Here is a 22,033-nt window from a genome sequence, read left to right as displayed (position 1 = left end):
CCGCTTGCTGTTCCGCAGTTGAACTTAAACATTAAAATAGACAGTGAATAGACCGGGCTTCTAAGTAAAAATAATAACTGGCACGCGATGCATGCAGAAGCGATGGCGTTACGAGGGGTCTTACATAATTTTGAGGAAAACTTAAAGTAAATAATAGTAGCTGACACCTTGTGTGTCGAAATGACTGTTATCCAACTGCATCTTACATTTTTTTAACATAAGAAGCAATGTTAGTGATTGTATAAATAGTATAGTCCGAGGATCTGATGGAATTTAAATAAATGAAGTTGTTTCATATGAATTCACAGACCAAGGATGCAAATAATACATTTGACACATTTTCTTCGTAGATTTGCTCAATTGAACAACAGTAATACTTTATTTTATATTTTTATTATTTATTTAGATTTCCCTATGTTGTCTCAACAAAGATTGCGTTATACTGCAGTGTGATATCACGGATAAACGACATACGATACGCGCGGGCAAGCTTTTAAGGTCAAACGGTCTCTTGCTCACAGCGGCCCTTTGTATTTTAAGAATTAGAAATTTCTGCCAACTCAATCTAATAGATTCCATCATATATAATAAGTCTCTTTCGTTCATACATTGTAGTTTTCCATTCTAACTGCACAGAAGTATTTTGCTTTTGTGTTTTACGCGGCGATTTCTTGTTAAGTTAAACTTGATTTCTGTTCGATCGGGCCAAACAGACAAAACGAACCGATCGTGCGATGGCATAAAAGCGATGTCACGCCATCGCTTAAAAAAGAACGACAAACACTCTTAACATTTGGCAATGCCATGTCTCTCATCGATGAATACACATTTGAAATTGTTTTCCAACCGACGAAAAATGTGTCGATAGTTAATCGTCTCCGGACTTCCAAACACCAGTTTAGATTTAAAATCTAAATTATCCGCCAGTTGCTGTTCAGAGCAGTCGTCACCAACATACAAAGCTGGAATTCCAGAGGCAATAAGTTTCGAGACTTGATCTTTCATTAAAGAAATCAGTGGAACGACATCTAAATAAAACAATGGCGTTGCTATCCTCACCAAGAAAGGAGTCGAATGCGTACGGAGCGAGCTCAAAGGTGAGGCTTTTTCCAGCTCCGCTCCGGTTGGAGCAGACACAACATCTCTCCCGGAAAGATAAAATTCTATTGTTTTCCGCCAGTAGTCACACAAACATGAATAACTGGTGACCTTGACAGCATCATCTATCGCTTTCGAAATTGACCCCATGTTGAATGTTTGACCGCAAGTCACGTTTCACTCCGCTTGATCCCTTGTGATTGACACTTCTGTCCTAAAGGCTGCTCTGATTGGTCTACGCTCAGCGACCCGTTTTTGGGTCGCTAAAAGTGGCGCGAATCAAGTATGAAAAGTCCTTCGTCCCGGCGCGCCATAATAAACAAGACGAAGGACTTTATTGAAAGTCTAAACGCCGCCATCTTGGAGCTGGTAATGTGTGCGTGACGTCAAAGAGCTCAGCCTGAAGTTTGGCGGGAAAATTAAAATACTCGAAACTCCTTGTTTCTTCGTAGTGGCTTTTGTTTGTCAAAATGCCTGTTTGTGCAGCTCCATTTTGCTTAAACAGAGCTCCAAAAAATACTCAAAACAAGGAGTTTTGACAATAAAAATTTTCCCGCCAAACTTCAGGCTGAGCTCTTTCACGTCACGCATACATTACCAGCTCCAAGATGGCGGCGTTCAGTTGTCGAATTTTGGGAAAGATTTCGTAGGGTTATAGCGACCGTTGGAGGCTGAAATTTTGGTGAATAACATATCTTTGTGTAAACTTTTTTATTGGCATAAAGAAAATAAATGGCCATTCTGGAGTGAACTACTTCTTTAAGGACGTTCGCGCTAACATGTTTGTGCATCCTCACTTTCTGCGCACGTAATTCATGTCGCGACGTCACGCCACGCCATGCACCGAGCGCGCGCGCCGAGGAAACAATGTAAACACATATAGGGCTGGAAGCCGTTGTGCTAACTTTGTTTGCAAATAGCTCTCTTATATGCTCGGTGACCCCTACATCGTTTTTTAACCGTTCACTCTTGTTAACGATTATCTACGTTTTGAGAAAAAAAAATGAAAATTCCGCTTTTTGAGCTTTTGGTTTTGCTGTACGACAGTTTGAAATACCGCTTACAGAGTTAAAGTCTAACACAAAAAGGTTGGCAACACTAGGAATTATTTACGCAACAGAGGCACTTCTACAAAGTATGACTGAGATCATTTGCCTCTCTTTACTCATCTTCGATATTTATAGTCATAAACCCTGTAAACCATGCTGAATTACGTGCGCTAATTTTTTCAAAATCAGGGTAGTTTTCCACACGCTTTATCTCTGAAGTCGGTGACCCCCCCATTTTTTGCATTTCTGACACAAATAACTCATTATCTGACTGCAGTAAATATTTCAAAAAAACGCCCTTAAAAGAGATGTATGACAGCTAGTAAGGAGATTTACACCATAGATGAGCTTACCTAGTGTTTACTCCTTTGGTAGCTTTCTCGTACTCCTTTGGTACGCCCACATACAGAGTCAGTTTATGAAGCGGCCACTGTTCAGAATCGGATTTGTCCGACTTGATGACTTTTAAAATCGACTGGAAAAAAGATAACATTGGTTAACATGAGAAAATGTTTGTAGGGTGTGCCATGGTAAATAGGGAAATCTTTGTTTACAATATTTGCCTCATTAACATAAGCGCTTCACTTTCTGGGACGGATTGTTCGAAAACCGATTAGCACTAACTAAGGATTAAAAGTTGATTGAGGGTTTAATTTCTCTTGTGTCAAAGTGTTTTTATTGTTTATGTTTTGTGAAGTTTGAGATAAGTCGACAACAAAACTGAAGGACAGAAAAAATAAAAACAGAAACTTCACTGAAAACCTTAGAACTAAAAATAAAAATTCACGCTAATCCTGGATTAGCTTAATCGTGCTTTCAACAACCCGGCCCTGATCGAGCTATAAAAATATCAATTCTGAATATTGAAAGTACATGGTATGATTAACTTTTACTATAAGACCCTATAAATTTGAGCCCGATGTATTAAATACTTTTTCTATGACGCAGGTTTAAAAACTTGATATTTTACAAAGAATGAATGGGCTCATAAGCGCTTTTGCCATGCAGAAATTGTGCAGTTTTTGAACGCTTATATCTCCTTGAATATTACACACAAAAAGCTTAAATTCCGCGGATAATTAAGTTTTACAAGCTCTTTACATATGTGGAGTCACTTTGTATATAGCATGATGCCTTATCCGCGTAATACAGAGGCGTTGCTCAAATATGAAAAACTGTCGAGTATTTTTGGGACAGTTTCAACCCCACCACGTTTCAAAACGCCCCGCCACCTCTGTAATAATTTACAAGTACCCATTTATACTCTGGGTTGGGTGGAGAAAGGCACTGTGAGAGTGATAATTCTTACCCTCGAAAAAAAAACCACAATGACCCTCCAGGGCATTAAAGCCTGGTTTTCACTAGCGACGCAAACACAAGCGCAAGCAAAACCGCTCTTATTTCACCGTGAATACGGCTTCGATGCAAGCAAAAGCACAAACACATTGAATTTTGATGCTTGTGCTTGGACTTGTGCCAAGCACAAGCACAAGGGTCATTTGGTTTCCTGTTCGCGTGCTTGCGTTTGTGCTTGCGTCGCTAGTGAAAACCAGGCTTTAGCCACCACGTCTCCTTTAGTCTCACATTAAAGTAATTACAGTCGAGGCTCTCTTAACGGACACTCTCGTAAGCGGACAGCTCTACTTACGGCCGCCTTGTTTGAAACCCCGTTTTAACTCCCATACAAACTCTGTATTTTTACATTCTCGTAAGCGGACATTCCCGTAAGCGGCCGCGGACACTTTCAGAGATTACGACTTAAACTTTTTCTTTGTTTTTAAGCTCCCGTAAGCGGCCGTACAACCTCTGTATCTTGTTATTATCAATCGAATTCACATCGCCGTTTGTGACAATGATTTTACAGTAATTACAGGACCACATTTTAGTGCTTGTTTTGTCGTCATCTACGTCCGTCCGGTTATTGTTAGCTGGGCAAGCTCCCGTAAGCGGCCATCTTTCCCCTACACTTCTAGTGGCCGCTTACGAGAACCATTCTCGTAAGCGGCCAGCACCAGTTACGGACACTTTTTTTCACGTCCCGAGGGTGTCCGCTTACGAGAGCTTCGACTGTACTATAAAAAAGTGTTTTACCCCACGCTCTTTGTTGACCGACATGTAACCATTCTTCAAGCACACGTGACTCTGTTTCCAGCTCCCTCTTTTAGGATCCCGGATGTGCAAGGTGCCCTCAATTGTCAGCATCGAGCCGACCTGGGACGAGGAAAAATAAACAACCATAAAGTTCAACACCGTGAATTATGAACGACGTCAACGAATATCAGACACTTAAAAGCATGCTCAGGTCACAGAAAATTCCATAATAACGGTTGCATTTTGTAGAAATATGTTAAGAAAATGTCAGGAGAACGTTTGGTAACATATCAAACACGAAAGACAGTGCTAATGTACAAGGTTAAAAATTTACTGGCATCTAAACACATTTGTGACATATTTTATAAACAATCTAAGAATTATGATTTGCGTAGTAGCGATTTTCCAATACCTAGGTTCAACACTGTAAATTATGGTAAACATAGTATAAGATATTTAGGTCCCTATCTGTGGGGTAAAGTGGATAAAGGCCTTCGTAACAAAAAAGCCTTTTTGAATTCAAAAAAGCAGTTCGGGACAGTAACATTACTGATGTGTTGGACGGACAATGCAGATGTTATGCTTGCACAACATAATGATGTAACTAATTTTAGTTATCTTGTAATCATTTTTAACTTATTAGAATTTTAAAACATATTTGTGTCATTTAACCATCTATCTATAGATCTATTTTTATAATATTAGTATTTTTGTATTTTATATCTATTTATCTATTTATATAATATTAGTGTTTTTATATTTTATATTTTATATCTATTTATATAATATTAGTATTTTTATATTTTATATTTGTATATTTTATTTTAGTGTCCCCAATTAGCTATTTAGCTAAATACCATGACACTTAAATAAAGTTTATGTATGTATGTATGTATGTATGTATGTATGTATGTATGTATGTATGTATGTATGTATGTATGTATGTATGTATGTATGTATGTATGTATGTATGTACGTACGTACGTACGTATGTACGTACGTACGTACGTACGTACGTACGTACGTATGTATGTATGTATGTATGTATGTATGTATGTGCTTCATCAGGATATCCAAACATCGAGAAGAGAGTTGAAAATACGACGTGCAGAGGGGTATTTTGAAAAATTCAACGTTTTTGGATAGCCGAGAAAACATTGTCTCGAGTGTTTGATATATCTCCTCAATCGAAACAAAAACTACGGAGTAAACGGAGAAATAAAATCATAAAAAACCATGCTAATGGTAAGACCGGGTATCCAAACCTCCTTCACGAGTATGGTTTTCTATGTTTCAACTTGATGAATAATTAATGAGTTTGAGAAGTAACAATGACGAAAGATAGTGAGGATGGAATAGGACTACGATATGAGAACAAGTGGATTAAGAACACCCAGGTCAGATTTTAGGAAATAAAGTACCATTTATATAAGAACACATTCAGCCTGAAAAATGAAAGTTGTTCTTATATGGAAAAATATCAAAGATCAACACTACTTTTCATTGCACACATAATAGTTCCACCCCAATTACAGAACAGTATTGACTTGATTTATCAATTTTATTAAAATTAAAATACAATTGTGTGCATATATATTGATTTCATCTATTGGTAGCCTAGTATGTTCCTTATTTTGAGATACTTTTTTTAAGAACACTTAAGAATACTTACAGGCTGATTTTGCAGATTATAACCCTTTATATAAGAACCAAATCAGCCTGAACCGCCAAAATAGGTGTTCTTAAACGCGGGTTTTTACTGTATTAAACTTAAAACTGGAGAGTCACGTTTTAAAGCTACGCACGGATTTCTTCGCTTTTCTGCAAGTCCTCTTATTACAGGATTGAAATTCGTTTAGAGAATAGGCCATTGCTGAGTTACGCTTTGCCTCTGTTTCAAAACGAGTCTACGTGCGAAGCCATTCAAATGAGAATGAGTTTTACCAAGAGGTCCATTTCCATGCAAATCAAACTTATTTTCATTTGAATGGTTTCGCACGTAGACTCGTTTTGAAACAGAGGCAAAGGGTAACTCGGAAATGGCCTATTGCTTTCATCTTTCATTTTAAACCAAAGAATTCTCAGTTAGAGTTTTAATAGATATGTTTATATCTCAGTTACGGCTGCAACCAAAGAGTAAAATATTTACATATGGGGCGATTTGTTCTGCGATGTAATTCTCTTTGACTATCAGGTAGTTTCCACTCCCCCAGTTTGCCGAGGCCATGACTTTCTCTCTGACTTGGAACGCACGCTCTGTTAGAGATAAAAAGGACAAGAAAATCTTTAAACTAAGACCAAAGTACGAACACATTTCTCTTTGACTAATGAAGTACATGAAGTAAATCCTCACAATTTTGTTAAAGAAACCTGAAAACATTCAACGGATTTTGGACCAATGACATCCACTTTGCCTGGTGCGTTGCATTGCCAACTTAACTTTGAAGCTATACAATTGAAGCTCGATTTATGCCACTGAGAATTATTCAAGAAATTCTCCAGCCAATCATGCAAAATTAAAAAGCCCTAAAACGCCTTTCATTCAAATTTTTTTATAGTCATATTTTGGAACGGTAGCAAAATTATAAAATCCTGGATATACCGTCATCGATATGGTCTACTGTATGTTGAGTGCTCGGTTAACATTTTCGTTGGTTTTTATTGGTCCAGGGCACGTGAACAGTAAATGCCAAGCACGTGTTTTTCTAATAGGGCATCTCGCCCAAATCAACTGAATAAAATGACATCCTAGACTCACCCATGGCGCCGTTTTCAATAACTTCAAAGAGCACCCAGTCCGTGTCACGTGATAGCCCTTTCTGTGCTACAATATCAGCACATAGCCTTCCAGCTGTCATCTCAGAAGAAACCTGACAAGAAAATCACTGATTTTGTACTGAAATGTACTGATTTCGTACTGAAATGTACTGAGTACATTTTATTTCCAAAGAGCGATTCTCCTTACATATCGTCATACAACTCTTTAAATATTAGTTTTGAGAATTTGGTAGTCAAATGGAACCCTGTTAATCGGATAACGACGGGCCATAAAATACGGTTCAATTTATTATGGTAGGATCAATTTAAGGAGGCTCGATGTAGTTTTTTTAGCCGAAGGGTGGTTGTTTTGAAAATTAAAATTATCTAGGAAGCCAATGTTCGATTTTTGCCAAAATACACCATAATGATCAAATATGACCAAATTTTAATTTTTTACTCGTCACTTTGTCACAAAGGTTACCATAGCAACCATTGACGTTTTCTTTTGTTTCCAAACAAGCTTGGTTTTCTCGAAATCTAGACTGACACTTGGTATTCATTTTTTGATATGTTCAAGTACAGTAGATTTACTACCTGTGCTCAAAATTTTAGGAAAATCTGTAAGAGCGTTTTAGAGTAAATCAAGAATGAAGTTTTTGGTATTTTCTTATAATTTCTTACAATCGGCAGTCGATATATTTAAACAAATTAAAGCAAAAAGTCTTTCGCTTTTAGTTAATGGTCTTTGATGGTGTAAGTATTTATATTTCAGTGAGAGAAACTGTGCTCAAATAATACGAAACAATTTTAAGGCGCCTATTTTATATTAAAACGGTATTTTTCTGAAAATTTCATTCTTGATTTACTTGAAAACGCTCTTACAGATTTTTCTAAAATTTCGTCAACAGTTAGTCAATCTACTAAACTTTAACATATCAAAAAATAAACACCAAGTGTCAGTCTAGATTTCGAGAAAATCAAGCTTGTTTGAGAACAAAAGAAAACGTCAATCGTTGCTATGGTAACCGTTGTGACTAAGTGACGGGTAAAAAATTAAAATTTGGTCACATTTGATCATTATGGTGTATTTTGGCAAAAATCGAACATTGGCTTCCAAGGTAATTTTAATTTTCAAAACAACCACCCTTAGTCTAAAAAAACTACATCGAGCCTCCTTAAAATGCAAGTATTAATCCCTTAAAAATGTTACCACAGGTACAATTTAAATTCTGACGCCTCGCAAACCCCTATTCGTAGTACAACAAACACAACCGATGCATTTTATTTCCACTCAACACAATTTTATTTACTCTCCAATTTTCTTGGTCATTTAACTCATTCGGCATTTCGACAGGTCGATTCAACGAGGTAAATTTATGAAGAACAAAAGGCTGAGAACGGGATTCCAAAAAAAGTCGTTGTATATCCGCAGTACAAATATATGAATTTCATATATTCATTTCACAATGTAAGGAGAAGTTGCATGCTGATCCTAACAACAGTGGTAAGGCAAATTTACCTTCCGTCGACAAGGGTTGTCGTTCTTTTCTTTAACATAAATATCCAAAGTGAATTCCCCATCGGAAATTTGGGATTTTTCTTGCATCAAATCTATTATCTTTTTCGAGGCATCTTTGATTTTCTAAAAGAAAATGGAAATATGAATCAGCAAAGCTGAACTACATGGTAAACAAGAAACAAATTTAAAGACAACGACAAAACTTAATAAAATGATCCACTGGTACCCTGTCCTTCTCTACTTCTTCGTCACCAACCTGGTAAAATTAAACAAAAAAACGCGTGAACAAATTAAGTGTCGCAGTGTTATCAATCTTGTTACAAAGTCAAATAATTCTCGATCAGTTTCCCTACTGACACTACATCAAGTGAAACACTCAATGAATTATCAACCTTGTAGTTAGTTATGGGAGGCGCGGTGGCCTAATGGTTAGTGCGCCGGACTCCGGATCGAGCGGTCCGAGTTCGAGCCCCGGCCGGGGTCACTTGTGTTGTGTTCTTGAGCAAGACACTTTACTCTCATAGTGCCTTTCTCCACCCAGGTGTATAAATGGGTACCGGCGACATAATGCTGGGGGGGGGGGGGGGGGGAATCCTGCAATGGACTAGCATCCCATTCAGGGGGGAGTAGAAATATTCCTAGCCGCTTAATGCTACGGAAACCGGAATAAGCTCCGGCAGTGTGGGCCGCTTGGCTCGTGGCTTCTCCTTTGTAGTTAGTTAGTGGCGACTTAAGGAAGCTGACGTTTCGAGCGCTAGTCCTTTGTCGGTTGTAACCTTACCGCTTCTTTTTTCTTTACTTGAACGCGCGCGACAGTTCATAAAGGCTGGTTCTCATATAATCGCCCCGATCGTTTGCAAATACTGAGACGATCGTAGACGATCGAAGCGATTGGAAGCGATCGGGGGTTCTCATATGATCGTCCAAATCGCCTGGTATGAGCGAAGACCTATGAACAACAAGACTCGTGGCCTCCTATCTTCCCAGTTATTGCAGTTTTACGGCGAAGAAGGTAAAAGAGAAGCTAGAAGGATAGATCACGGGCGATCCAAGCGATCGTGATCGCCCCAATCGCCGCAGACGTTAGCGATCGTCTGTGTAATATTCTCGTATTACCGTACCCAAATTCGCAAGTAGCCAATCAGAAGCGCGATCTACTGTCCTGATATTCTACGATATCAAGTCACTGACCTGATATGCCACCATATCACGGTCACTTCGAAGTAAAGTAGTGTTACTGTACGATGAATTAAAAAGAGGTTTTGCCAATGAAACAGAACCTCGTAATTTAAATTTAGCTGGTGTTTTGCGGTCGTAAAAGGAGAAAAACTTTCCCGCCAAAACTAAACTTGAGCGCGCTCGCCAATTGCGCGATGTTTGCCGACGAGTACTGAGACATTCAGACTGAAACAATGGAGTCAGAATTTCCACATTTTACGCTAAGTTTGGATTTCGAAAATTTAGAGAATGAAACTCCAAACAAACGAGCAGAAAAAAGACAGAAGAGGAACTTGTTAACAGTGTCGAAGACCAAAACAGTATCAATACAAACAGGTCAACACAATTTGTATTACGCACCTGGCAAGCATGGCTTAAACAGAGAAAAAAATATAACCGGATTTTTGGCTGTATTTGGGTACGGTAAATACCTAATCGTACCTTTTTGGTACGCTTCGGCGGCATATCAGGCTCGTTTGGTCTCGCCAAAATACGAACCATGGCTCGACCAAACTCGCCTGATATGCCGCCGAAGCGTACCAAAAAGGTACGATTAGGTATAATAATTGCTCCGATCGCAAGAAAACTTTTTGTTGAAGCGACAGAGGCGATAGAAACGATCAGGCGAATGGAGATAATTGTTTAGTTAGGCTCGACCCATGCTTGGCTCAAAATAGACTTTAAAGATCAGGGTTTTGTGAACTCACAAACAAGAAAACATTACTCTGACTAGTTTTCTAGCAGCGTACTTACATCAAAGAGCCATTGATAATATGTTATCATATCTCCTACTATCGAAAATTCTTGGTTGATTGAAGCATCGTCCATTCGACCAGTCTGGTGGTAAACAAAAATACGAATAATGCGGTCATGGAGCAGTAACTTACACAGCAAACGTGACCAATGAGAAATACCATATTGAATGATACGTTAAGTAATAATAGCTTATTTGTAAATACGACCCCAAAAGGAAAAAGGCTGGTTAAGACAGAAACGAAAGATGAATCCGAAAAAGTTTGGTTAATTCGTTTGCTTATAGACCTTATAGGTTTGAATGTAATCCCAAATGTAGACAAAATTGATCGGGGAGGGGGGGGGGGGGGGGCACAAGACATCATTAAAATGTCGAAAATTATATTCTTAAGTAAGAGTGTCTCGCCGACTCTTTTGCAAATAATTGTAGCTTCATTAGGAATTGTTGCATACAATAAAGCACAACAATAGCACATTAGCACAGAAATCGTATGGGCTAAGAGTTTTCCAACGTACAAAAATTTGAGTTCCATCTCGCAACTTGCCTTTTTACCACTATGCTTAAAAATTACCATTTAAATATACTAAACTAAGAGTAGAAGGTCAGTGCTTACGTTCTCATTGGACATCAGAGTGGGTCCAAAAATCATCGCAATATTAGATAATTTCATCTTATTTACGATATCTAACTGCACCACCCTGAAAAAGAGACCAAGTAAAATAAGAAGGTAAAGTCTGTGTCCGACACCGATAAGCTCCGGCTCATGCAGCCGGAGCTTATCCCGGTACCCATTTATACACCTGGGTGGAGAGAGGCACTGTGAGAGTAAAGTGTCTTGCCCAAGAACACAACGCAGCGCCCCGGCCAGGCCTCGAACCCGGGCCGTTCGACTCGGAGTCGAGCGCGCTAACCATTAGGCCACCGCGCCTCCCACAAGAAAAATAAGAAGAAGTACCGTATTTATTCGAATAAACGCATCCCTCGAATTAACGCCGCCCTCGAATAAACGCCGCAGAAATATTAGGGCAGAAATATTAATAAACGCCGCATCATGATGCGGCGTTTATTCCAATAATAGAGTCAAAAGGCAAATACAGTAATAATTTAAGATATTGAAAATGACTTCAGACAAGCATTAATTACAATTTTGTTTTTAAAATTCAAATGTTCAGTTACCATACAATTGTTAGCAAGAAACAAATTGAATTTTAGCATAAACGCAGCCCGCGAATAAACGCCGCACTCGAACCACGAAAAATTTAATAAACGCCGCGGCGTTTAATCGAATAAATACGGTATAGATTTCATGGCAACTTGGAGACAAATAAAAAACATAAGCAGTGCATTACTACTTTTTAGTTCGCATGGAGTTCTGTAGTTCGAGTATCACACCCTTCTAGTTCTTAGTCGTTGGCGGAGCTGCCATCTTGAATAACGTGACAAAATTACGCAGGGACCAGGGGTGCGCCCGGATTTCACTCGTTACAAAAACAAAGGTGGCTGCTCGAAGATTGAATTGGGCATTCCCGTCCCCAGAGCCCTCCGTTTTCTCGTGCCAAGCCGGCTAAGAGAAAAGAAAGGGCTTTGGGGACGAGAATGTGAATTGGGCAAATAAATAGGGTGTGGCATAATCTATAGAAAACGTACCTTATTACATGAAATTTTCGCTACACGTTAATTTCGCGATTTTGAGGTGCGCATATTTCACGACACTTAATTTCGCGATTTTGCGGAAATTTTGTATTTTGAATCACTTTAATTTCGCGTTTTTGAGTAAGACACAATATACATTTCTGTGGCAGTATTATTTAACATGCCCTTGAATTAAATAAAACGACTTTATCAAAGGAACAATAACGTCAAAATTAACAAAAACGCAAGGGCGGGACTAAAACTCGGCAATAGCAACAACAAAGTTCTCACTATGTCTACAAGTAGGTCATGCTTGTAAGTGCATGAGTTATTGTTCTTGAGTCAATAGACGACAACATCCATTTACATTGAAGATTCCTTCCTTTAGTGGTACTAAACTTATTGTTTCTTGATTATTGACATAATGTGAGTCACTTATTTTCGCGTCATGTTATGTTCGCGACACTTATTGTTCGCGTCACTTTAATTTTGCGATTTTTATGGAATTGCGAAATTCGCGAAATTAGGGTGTCGCGAAAATTTCATGTAATAAGGTATTCACTGGCGACAAAATGATGTGGTAACTCCTAGTCTCGCGCTATTTTCGATCTGTAAAAAAGAAATGGAAACTTATTTACAAGATTTGCCAATGCGGGTCATTAACAGGGCAGAGAGGTGTCTTACTTGGTCAAATGAAAGATGATTGCTTTCAGAGTGTCATGGTTCACTTTTGGAAGCTGGTTGATCAGATCTTTTAACGTCTGCAGCCTGGAATTGTGGTCTTGATTCACTGAATCAAACAAAAATATAAACAAAACGTAAATAGAGGGTCTGTGTCACGGCTGAGGTAAGTTTCTTTCATTAAGTTATCCCAAAAACTTGCTATGAAACTCAATGTTTGCAAAGAAATTACTTCTATAGATCTAAATGACAAAACCATAGCTCCATTACAACCAAATGCGTCTCCCGGGCGTTATAAATTAAAGTTACAAGCAATCGAGATTAACTTTGAAAACTGTTCAGCCCAACAGTATTTCAAAAACCCCGGCATATCGCAATCCGTTTCAATCTTCTTTACTTTTGGCCATCCGTACATTCATTTGTATTTGCTTTGTTACTGAAATGTTCCTTCACTGTTTTAAGAGGTTATTTTTATAATTCACTGAAATTTTGCTCAAATCTGTGACACAGTTCCTTTAACTTCTAATCAAGTCCCCTTCCCTTCAATGACTGTTGCGAAACCAAAATAAAAGAAACCACGTGCACATCTGACCAATAAGAGCGCGCACGCATACTTCAATGAACCAACCAGCGTTCGCAGTATTATGTTGCAACCCGCGCCAAACGCGGGAAAAGTCGAAAACCCAATTCACAGATAATTTTAGTTTAAAGGATGGTTGGCTGCGATAACAACATGACATGTTCTGATTGGTTACACCAAGTCACACGAGAATCTTCTGCCAATCAAACAAATAAAACAAAAAGCCAACCCAAACACAGATAATTTCTTCAGTCAGCCAAAAATTGCTTTCAACGGGTCGCTTGACGCCCGTAACCCTTAATTTTATTCTCCAAACTGGAGTCATTAGCTGAGATCAGAATTAGGGTAAATTCTTTAGTACTCACTTCCTGCTGCAATGAACTGTTTGTACATTGTTCCCGGGATGACTGGGTCGGGCAGCTGCCGCAGATATTGCTTCAGCACTCCAGTGACGTCATGAACGCCGCATTCATCCAAAGTCAGCAGCACGCTGCGAGCGTCTAAGAAATGAAATAGTACTTCATTATAAGCGTACACGGAATGTCCTAATGTCCACTAAACTGAGTTTGACGCCAGGCAAAAGTCGGAACAACTCAGCAAAGTAAAATATATTCACAAACGTACAGTTTACCTTGATCAAAGGACGTTCTGAGTTTCTTCATTGTCAACTGGCCGCCATTCACTCGATAAACTCCTTCCATCTCAAGACCACCTGGATGTAAATAGACAGGATTGCTCAGATGAAATTCAACCCGTATGTGATCATGGTTCCTCTCTGTTCTTTGAGTCTTAAATTACACAGGCCTCTTAATTTCACTGGGGAGTCGGAGTCGAGATCAGAAATGCAAAGTGTTACGATCTAGTTAAAATCAAACTGACGGAGTCGAAAGTAGAGTTTCGATTTCGCTTGACTCCGTTTTTTTTTTTTTATTCATTTGAATAAACTTTTATTTACACATACAACACTTAAAGCCTAAAACTCACAACACTGCTACTGAAAACACTTTACAATCCCATAAACTACTAAACCGTCTTTTATGATCCAGTAAAAACTAGATTGTCGGAGCCGCAAGCAGAAAGGAAGCACTCGGAGGGCCTGAGAACTAGCACTGTGATTGGTTTGTTCTTCCGCTTCTACTTGCGACTGCGACAATGTAGTTTGTCATTAGCGACGGAGTCATTAGCGGAAACTGAAGAAACTGGAAACGTTCTACTTCTTCCGACTGCCGAGTTTATGCCGAATTTCGATTTTCACTTGGTCGAGAGCGCTCTTACAACTCCGATTACGACTTCGACTCCGTCGCAAATGAAAGCCGGCATTTATTATAATGAGGAATTTTAACTAGTAAGGAACATTACACCTACCATAGGTTTCGACAAACTGCAGGCATTTTGCCACAAGATGAGGAATGCCATCAGAACCAAGTTCTTGCTGACTTAGTAAGACACCAAACACCTTCGAGGAGAAAAAAACCGTGAGATTTTGAATGAAACGGAAATAAACTCTACGTTAAAATAAGCAATGTTCTTTTCCGCGCAACTCTGTGATGCTGCATTTCATTACAACGCAATGAGGCAATGATCCAATATCACGGACTAGAATTTTGCTGAAGCAACTTACCAAACTTTTATAGAAAGTTGATCTACCAACTGGCCAAGTTTCGTTTGAGTTTTGGCAAGATACAACTGTCATTTTTCGTGTATAAACTGGAATGATATTACTTCTGCCTCAAATAGGTAGATGATAGTTGCCCTGTGGTCGACTGTTTATTAACAGACCGCGAGAAATTAGCGGCATGGAAAGTTCACATCGGCAAGGTGGAAGCCGCTCTTTAAAGTTCAGATTTGTTCCTCAAGTTGCGGTTTGCGTTTTCAATCAATATTACAATACTGCGCTGCAACGCTGCAATGTTGGGCGGAAATCGAAAGCCTGGTTTCAGGGTTCGAAATAGCAGCCTGCCAAGAATGACCACTGAAATGGCAAGTGAGGCCCGGTATTGCAGAATAGACAGTTTATATCCCTGATACAACAGTCGTTTATTGCTGTATATTGATACAATCCTGACACGAAATATCTATTCTTTATATTCCGCACAAGTTATTTTTACACTTGAGACCTAATAAGACGTCTAATATCACACCCATGTAAAGTGTATTTTCTCAATCTTAACCCAATATCTCCATGTCTTTTTTGTATATTGTGTATAAATAGTGGAATTATACACTTTAGACATACATTATACACGTTATACATACACCTTATTCGATGGTTTAACATATAATACGCGCGGATATTTTGCGAGTTGCGTAGTATTTTCCAAGCCCCGTAGGGGCGAGGAAAAATACGAGCAATGAGCAAAATGTCCGCTCGTATTATATGTTAAACCATCGAATAAGGGAATATTATTCCACTAATTTTTCCACTTTGTTTGGGCCAGTATTCCGTAAGTTTGTCCGCCCGTATTTTTGCCCTGTTCTACTGTGTAATAACGTGGCATATTTTGTGCGTTCTTTTGCCCTAATATGGTAAAATGGCGCAATAGTGGAATAATACACAATCATACAGAATAGACACGGAGATGTCGAGTCAAGTTCGAGAATAAACACTTTATACACTTATGACTTTAAGTTCGAAAATAAACACTTTAGACATCTATTATACGTCAAATTCGCGGATTTGGCTGAGATGTCCATGTCTATTCTGACAATTATGTATAATGTGCATAATCATACACTTTAGACGCCTATTATACGTCTAAATTCAAAAGTGTATCCAATGTGTATGTAACGGTAATTTCGAGAATGGACACCAACGGGAATTTATACACAATATACATTGTTACAGTACTGTCAATTGACATTGCCTCATTTGTTTATTCTGCAATACCGCGGCTTAGAGGAAATGACGGGCCAAATTTCAGCCTGGGAGGTTATTCTTATTTTTTTCTATTTCGAGCCCTGGGTTAAGTTTGCCTGTAAGTAACGGCGTGAAAAGCACCAGTCTCCTACCTGTTTGCTTCTCAGAGCTAAGTACCAGACCTCTAGTTCCTCCTCTGTGTCGGCCTTCAGACTATGTGTTCTAAACAAACAAAATATCACTGAGAAAATGCTACATATGAGAGCTTATTACAGTGGAAGGGTGATTTATCAATAGTGATAGTGTTGCAATAGTTGTTTTTTTTTCTGGTAAACCTACTTCAAAACACCCAATGAGCGCCCCATTTAAAAGATACAGAGTGTATTCCCAACAGTTTCACACGATCAGCAAGACTTCTTAGCGCCTGTTTACATGATACCGGAATGACTTTCATACCAGAACGAGTTCATTCCATCTCCATAGATTTCTCTTCCTTCACAAGTCATTCCAGAGTGAGTTCATTCCGGCCGGTTTTCATTTAGCCTGCGTTGCAGACGAACAAAACCCCTGCAACGCAGGCTAGTTTTCATTCAGAACGAAATTTTCGTTCTTGCATGAAATCTCATTCTGGTATCATGTAAACTGTACAACTCCGTTCCGAGATGAATCCGCAAACCATGTAGTCTGGGGCGAGTGGCGCATGCGTATTTCACGAAAAACTCGTGTCATCTTTGTTTTAAGTCTGGCGCAAAAACCGTGCACGTGATTTTAAAGGCTGAGCTGTTTGTCATGTGAATGCTGAACGAACTTCATTCTGGAACGAAACTCGTTCCGGAATGAAACTCATTCCGGTATCATGTAAACAGCTCCTTACTTATCAACGGTAACAATGTCCAACTGTAGCAGCTCTCCCTTGGGACACTTGACCAGTGACGTCACAGTTCGGAGATCAATCGTCACAAGATCGTCCTTCTCGTGGGGCTGCAAACAAATCAGTCAGCGGTCTAAGCAAACTCGGTTTATTCTTCAAACTACATTAGGAAACGGCTTTTGACTATATATTTTATATAATAATAAAATAATTTTATAGGAATAAATAGTTAATAAAATTTCTACTCACCCCTCTAGCGTATTTCAGGTGTCTGTCTTTCAACAGAAACCATCTTTTCCTCCAGTTCTAGAAAAAAAAATAATTTCTCGTCACAATTATGAAGCTTTGAATCAGTTATCGATTCGTGCTGAGCGACAAACTTCAAGTAGAAGAGAAACAAAGCTATTTAGTCAGTAAAATCATGAACACTGCTCTTAAGTTGATTTACGTTTTCACATTCAAACTTCTGCACAGTTTGAAACTAAATGCCAACAATTCCTCCCAAAACACTCATTTACGTTTACTTATTTCAGTAAGCCTTAATCTGGGCAACTGGCACAAGAAAACTGCGGCATACGCAGGCTAAATAAGCCATAATACAAAAAAATTCTTGTGTTAATGTTTTTAATTGCGGCTTTCGATAACCCTTACCCCTTCCTTCTTGTACAAGAATCCTTCCTTCTCATAAACTATGTCAACAGTTGTACTTTGCGAAGCCTGTCAAAAAATAAAAACATTTCAAATCAGTGTGCAAAATGTAGACGGTTTAAGTATATACTAAAACAGTGGATAGCGTTTTTTTGTCGCGCGCTTATTGGCTACTCAAACTCCGAATATCCTTTGTTATTATTCAACAGATGCGCGCGCTGCCCATATATGGTCAAAATGTTAAGGATATCTGTCATCCGTACATAACAGATATCCTGCGGTATTCGTAGGTTGCGAAGATTCGTCCGAAATCTTGTAAAGCGCTGCACAATTACAGTTTTTCTATGTGCAAAATGTGTTTCGTTGACATTTTTTTGAATAATAAAACAATTATCCTGCTCAATCTTGCGGAATATCGTCTGATTTTAGCCAACTCGGCCTACGGCCTCGTCGGCTAAGTATCAGGCGATATTCCGCGCGATTTCGCAGGATAATTGCTAACTATTCACCTCCGAGCAACTCGCGCGCGAAAATTGTAATCTTTGACAGGAATAAACTAGTCAAAAATCATCCTTTTGGGTTATATTATCTCACTGTTTTAGTATATACTAAAACAAATATTCACCTCAGTGCCGGTGGTTAGTGGTGGATATTTACCGAGCCGCAAACCGAGGTAAATATCCACCACTAGCCACTTCCACTTAGGTGAATAGTTGTTAAATATTCGGGGCAGAGCAAAATCTTCGTACAACTACCCAAAGGACTTCCGAGTCTTACAACCAATCAGAATACTACACGAGTATTCTCGAACGCACCGAAGAGTACCACGTCAACTTGAAGTCACCTTATAGTTGCTTAGTCACCTTAAGTAACGACTTAGACAAACAAACCGGAATGGCGGACGATTTTCCTTAAATACTTTCTAAAACAGCCAGTGTTCCTAAAACACTTTTTTAAAAACGAAAACTTCGCTTAGATTAATTCTATTTCTCTCAGAACACGCTGATGTTTCCTGAGCCTCGTGGGGGTATATAATCATTTGCATCAGTCCATTTTTAGTCCATTTCTAGTTCCTTGATGGTACAAGAACAATTTTAGGACTAAAACAGACAATGATTCAACACTATTTTGACATTGGTCTATTTACGAATATCAGCTTCCCACATCAGCGTGTTTTACAATCGTATAGTTTCGGAGAAACCTGTTGGCAGACAAAATTATTTAACGATATGCAAACATATTTTTTACCTCACTATTGCCTGTTGCTGACAGGTCCTCACAGGAATACTGATCCAGTTTACCTTCAATAGCAATATAAAATGCGTCAAATACGTTTTCCTATACAACTTTGAAAATAATTTCAAATCGAAAAATAAAAGTAAAACACAACTTGATACATACCTCCTTCCCCGCCATTCTGCCGAAGCAGCTCCTAAAGAACAACAAAGAAACTCGTTCAAGGCACAAAACAGTACATGTTAAAATAAACCATACATGTAAGGGCTCTACAATTATATGAAAGATTCGTTTGACTTTCCGGCAAAAGCCTCTGGTATCATACCAGAGAAAGAAGTGAAATTGGGCAGCTGGGAATCTTGGCTACTTAAAAAAATCAAACCTCTAAACATCCGTGTTGTACTCACCGCTTGGAGAGTTTGCCCAGCTTCTTCAGCAAGTTCAAGTGCTGAAAGAAAATAAAAGTTTAAGAGTTACAGTAAAAGCTCGGACAGACGCTGCAGGAAACATTGCATGTGACAATGCGTGTAAAGTTTAAGCCATGTTACACCAGGCAATTTTTCTTGCACCCTGCAATGCAACGATGACGACTGAAAATATTGCAAGTTGCAGAGTGGATGTCACACGTTCGCGATTTTTGTTGGCGACTTGCAACACACCCGTTAGAAATTATCATCTTTGAATCTCCCGCGAGAAAGAGACGCTATGATTGGCTCATTTTAATAAAACTGCGTTGGAAGTTGCAATTGACATGTCAAACGCAGCAACTTGCCTGGCAACGAAAAGTAGAGGATAGTTTTACTTTCCTTGCAACTCGCAACGCAACATTTTGTTACATCGCAGGTTTCAAGTAGTGAGTGTTACACGTGAATGCAATGAACTGGCAATGCAACGCTTCTTGCGTTGCAAGTCGCAAGGAAAATTACCTCGTAAAAACGTGGCCTTTTAGTCGACTTGGCCACACGCTACAGCATTTTGCGCGACTCTACTGACCCAGCAAGCAAGTGACGATGTAAAACGGCGACGCTCTCTGACCAAGAACCCAAGAAGAATTAACCCGGCACAGATGATCAGTGCTTTTGTTCTCAAGGGAGAAATAAAAATAGAAAGAAATAGAAAGTATATTGCATATTTAGGTTAAACGTGTCGTGGCTTACGTGTTTTTTCGTCCTCGGCATCCGAAGGAACGTAACGCACCTAAAATGGTACAAATATTTCATATGAGGGTGAAAGAAATTCATTTACAAATCAGGAGAAGTAAAACATGTGTTCTCGCTTTATAGATAACGAAAGGAAGCAGATGAGTTAAAAAGTAAATATTTCAACAGCTCAACCTTCTAACTTGTCTCAGGAGTTTAGAGGAATAAAACAAAAAACATTATAGTCACGCCTTGACAGCAATGTGATTTTTTTATATTCCTAGCCTAGCCTGCATTAAGAGAATTTTAATACATCAAAATAGGCCCATTAATTTTCGATGTGTTTGGCCCGATACTGATCTAAATTGATTCAACACGCAAATTATTTAAAGGAACCATTATGTAAACTACTTGGCGAGAAGTAATTAATGTTTAATTGCTCGTTCTTTTCATTTACAAGGTTGAATATCATTATTCTCATAAATTCTCCCTGATACCTTTTGAATTACAGGCGACAAACGTGATAAAAGAAAGCAATAATATTAATAAAATATTAGCTAAATTTGAGTTGTTGTTTTTTTTTTAAAACAAAACAGCTAATTTTCGATAAAAAATAAATGCAGACACGAGACACGTGCTTATTTTACTTACATCAACTTTGTTAAAAATCAATTCCATAGTTGTCATGATGTCCTCCGTCACTACTGTTTCCCGTAAGAACTACGAATGAGCAAAATAAAATTCCAAAAAGATGTTGCTGACGAGAAAATAATATGATCATTGATGAAATAAATACGGTGAGTGATTTCTTTGGCTTTCTGACTCCCACATGGTTTGAGCGACGTGCTCAATGAAATTAATATGAAATACGCTTGAACCAATCAGAAGACGGCATTTGTTTTTAAGGTAATCAGATGCAAGACTAAAAGAAGCCTCGAGCCGCACAGCGGTTAAACCAACGACTCGACATCAATTCCGGTTTTTATTGCGTCGAATTTTGTAAGAAAACGTAACAAAAACTTAAACGACAAAACTAAAAAACAGACACAGAACTTGTGTATATCACACAATTTATAAATTGAAAGCAAAAGTTTTCAGTAAATGTGTTTATGTTTGGATTGGATACATTTGCATTTTGTACCAGCAGTTTTTGCACACGCGCCTTACCAATGGTCGTACTGTGAGCTGCCCGCAACTACTTTCCCGCGCTTTTTCGTCCAATTTACAACATGTGTTCTTGATTGTTTCAAGTTTGTTACCATTGTAATAGGTTCCAATGCTTAGCATATCTTTTTACAAACTTCTGAATAAAAAAAATCACCTTTCCTAGGAAGTCCGCATCTCCGAAAGCTTGGTGGTATTTGCAGTACTTCTTTTCCCAGTATTTAGAATAGATAAACTCACGTCTTGCTGAGCTGCAAACCACGAGAAAATTCCATTTTAGTGTTAATATAATAAGTGCCTTTTAATTTCAAAAGGGTCTTAATTTTATTCATATTAAGAAAATTAAATGTCAGCTTTTAACTTATCGTAAATTGCAAGCTTTATTACTGCAAAAACAAACGAAAGGTAGAATAGAATAGAATATAAATTTTATTGAACACTCTTAAAAAGGGTTTTCATTGATCGAAACAATACATTAAGAAATAATAAAATTCTTAATGTAAAGTGATAAACGTTTATCAAATTGTTCAACTGACTGTTATCTATCTTTAAGTTTTTGAGTAATTTTAACATATTTTCTGTCACGTACATAAAACGATAAATACAAAAAACTGAAAGTATTTTTTCACATTGCAAACATCTACAAGTAGGTGTGCACAGATTTATTAGTATACATTTGACTAAGGGAGAAATTGAAAACTCTTTAAATGTTTCTAAACCGTAAAAGATAAAGTGC

The 22,033-nt window shown here is 38.4% G+C and overlaps 1 protein-coding gene across 1 annotated transcript in view; it reads right to left on the bottom strand.

The window, feature by feature from the left end:
- Positions 1-22,033, bottom strand: part of LOC144653818 (arf-GAP with Rho-GAP domain, ANK repeat and PH domain-containing protein 1-like) — a 45,727-nt gene that overhangs the window by 5,779 nt on the left and 17,915 nt on the right. Inside the window, exons 18-39 of the mRNA XM_078513916.1 lie at positions 21,455-21,548; positions 20,785-20,853; positions 20,152-20,191; positions 19,402-19,442; positions 19,160-19,190; positions 19,007-19,059; positions 17,762-17,827; positions 17,360-17,416; positions 17,114-17,220; positions 16,392-16,461; positions 14,748-14,838; positions 14,014-14,094; positions 13,748-13,882; positions 12,806-12,911; positions 11,103-11,187; positions 10,489-10,572; positions 8,744-8,773; positions 8,518-8,640; positions 6,997-7,108; positions 6,388-6,494; positions 4,239-4,358; positions 2,501-2,622 (exon numbers count right to left, since the gene is read on the bottom strand). Coding sequence (XP_078370042.1) covers positions 2,501-2,622; positions 4,239-4,358; positions 6,388-6,494; positions 6,997-7,108; positions 8,518-8,640; positions 8,744-8,773; positions 10,489-10,572; positions 11,103-11,187; positions 12,806-12,911; positions 13,748-13,882; positions 14,014-14,094; positions 14,748-14,838; positions 16,392-16,461; positions 17,114-17,220; positions 17,360-17,416; positions 17,762-17,827; positions 19,007-19,059; positions 19,160-19,190; positions 19,402-19,442; positions 20,152-20,191; positions 20,785-20,853; positions 21,455-21,548 — 1,824 coding nt within the window. The remainder of the gene's footprint in view (positions 1-2,500; positions 2,623-4,238; positions 4,359-6,387; positions 6,495-6,996; positions 7,109-8,517; positions 8,641-8,743; positions 8,774-10,488; positions 10,573-11,102; positions 11,188-12,805; positions 12,912-13,747; positions 13,883-14,013; positions 14,095-14,747; positions 14,839-16,391; positions 16,462-17,113; positions 17,221-17,359; positions 17,417-17,761; positions 17,828-19,006; positions 19,060-19,159; positions 19,191-19,401; positions 19,443-20,151; positions 20,192-20,784; positions 20,854-21,454; positions 21,549-22,033) is intronic.

Source organism: Oculina patagonica, chromosome 5 (genome assembly GCF_052425735.1).
Source record: "Oculina patagonica isolate OP01 chromosome 5, crgOcupat, whole genome shotgun sequence".
Lineage (NCBI taxonomy): Eukaryota > Metazoa > Cnidaria > Anthozoa > Scleractinia > Oculinidae > Oculina > Oculina patagonica.
Note: the sequence above shows the minus strand (reverse complement) of the source record. Positions and strands in the feature narration are given on the sequence as shown.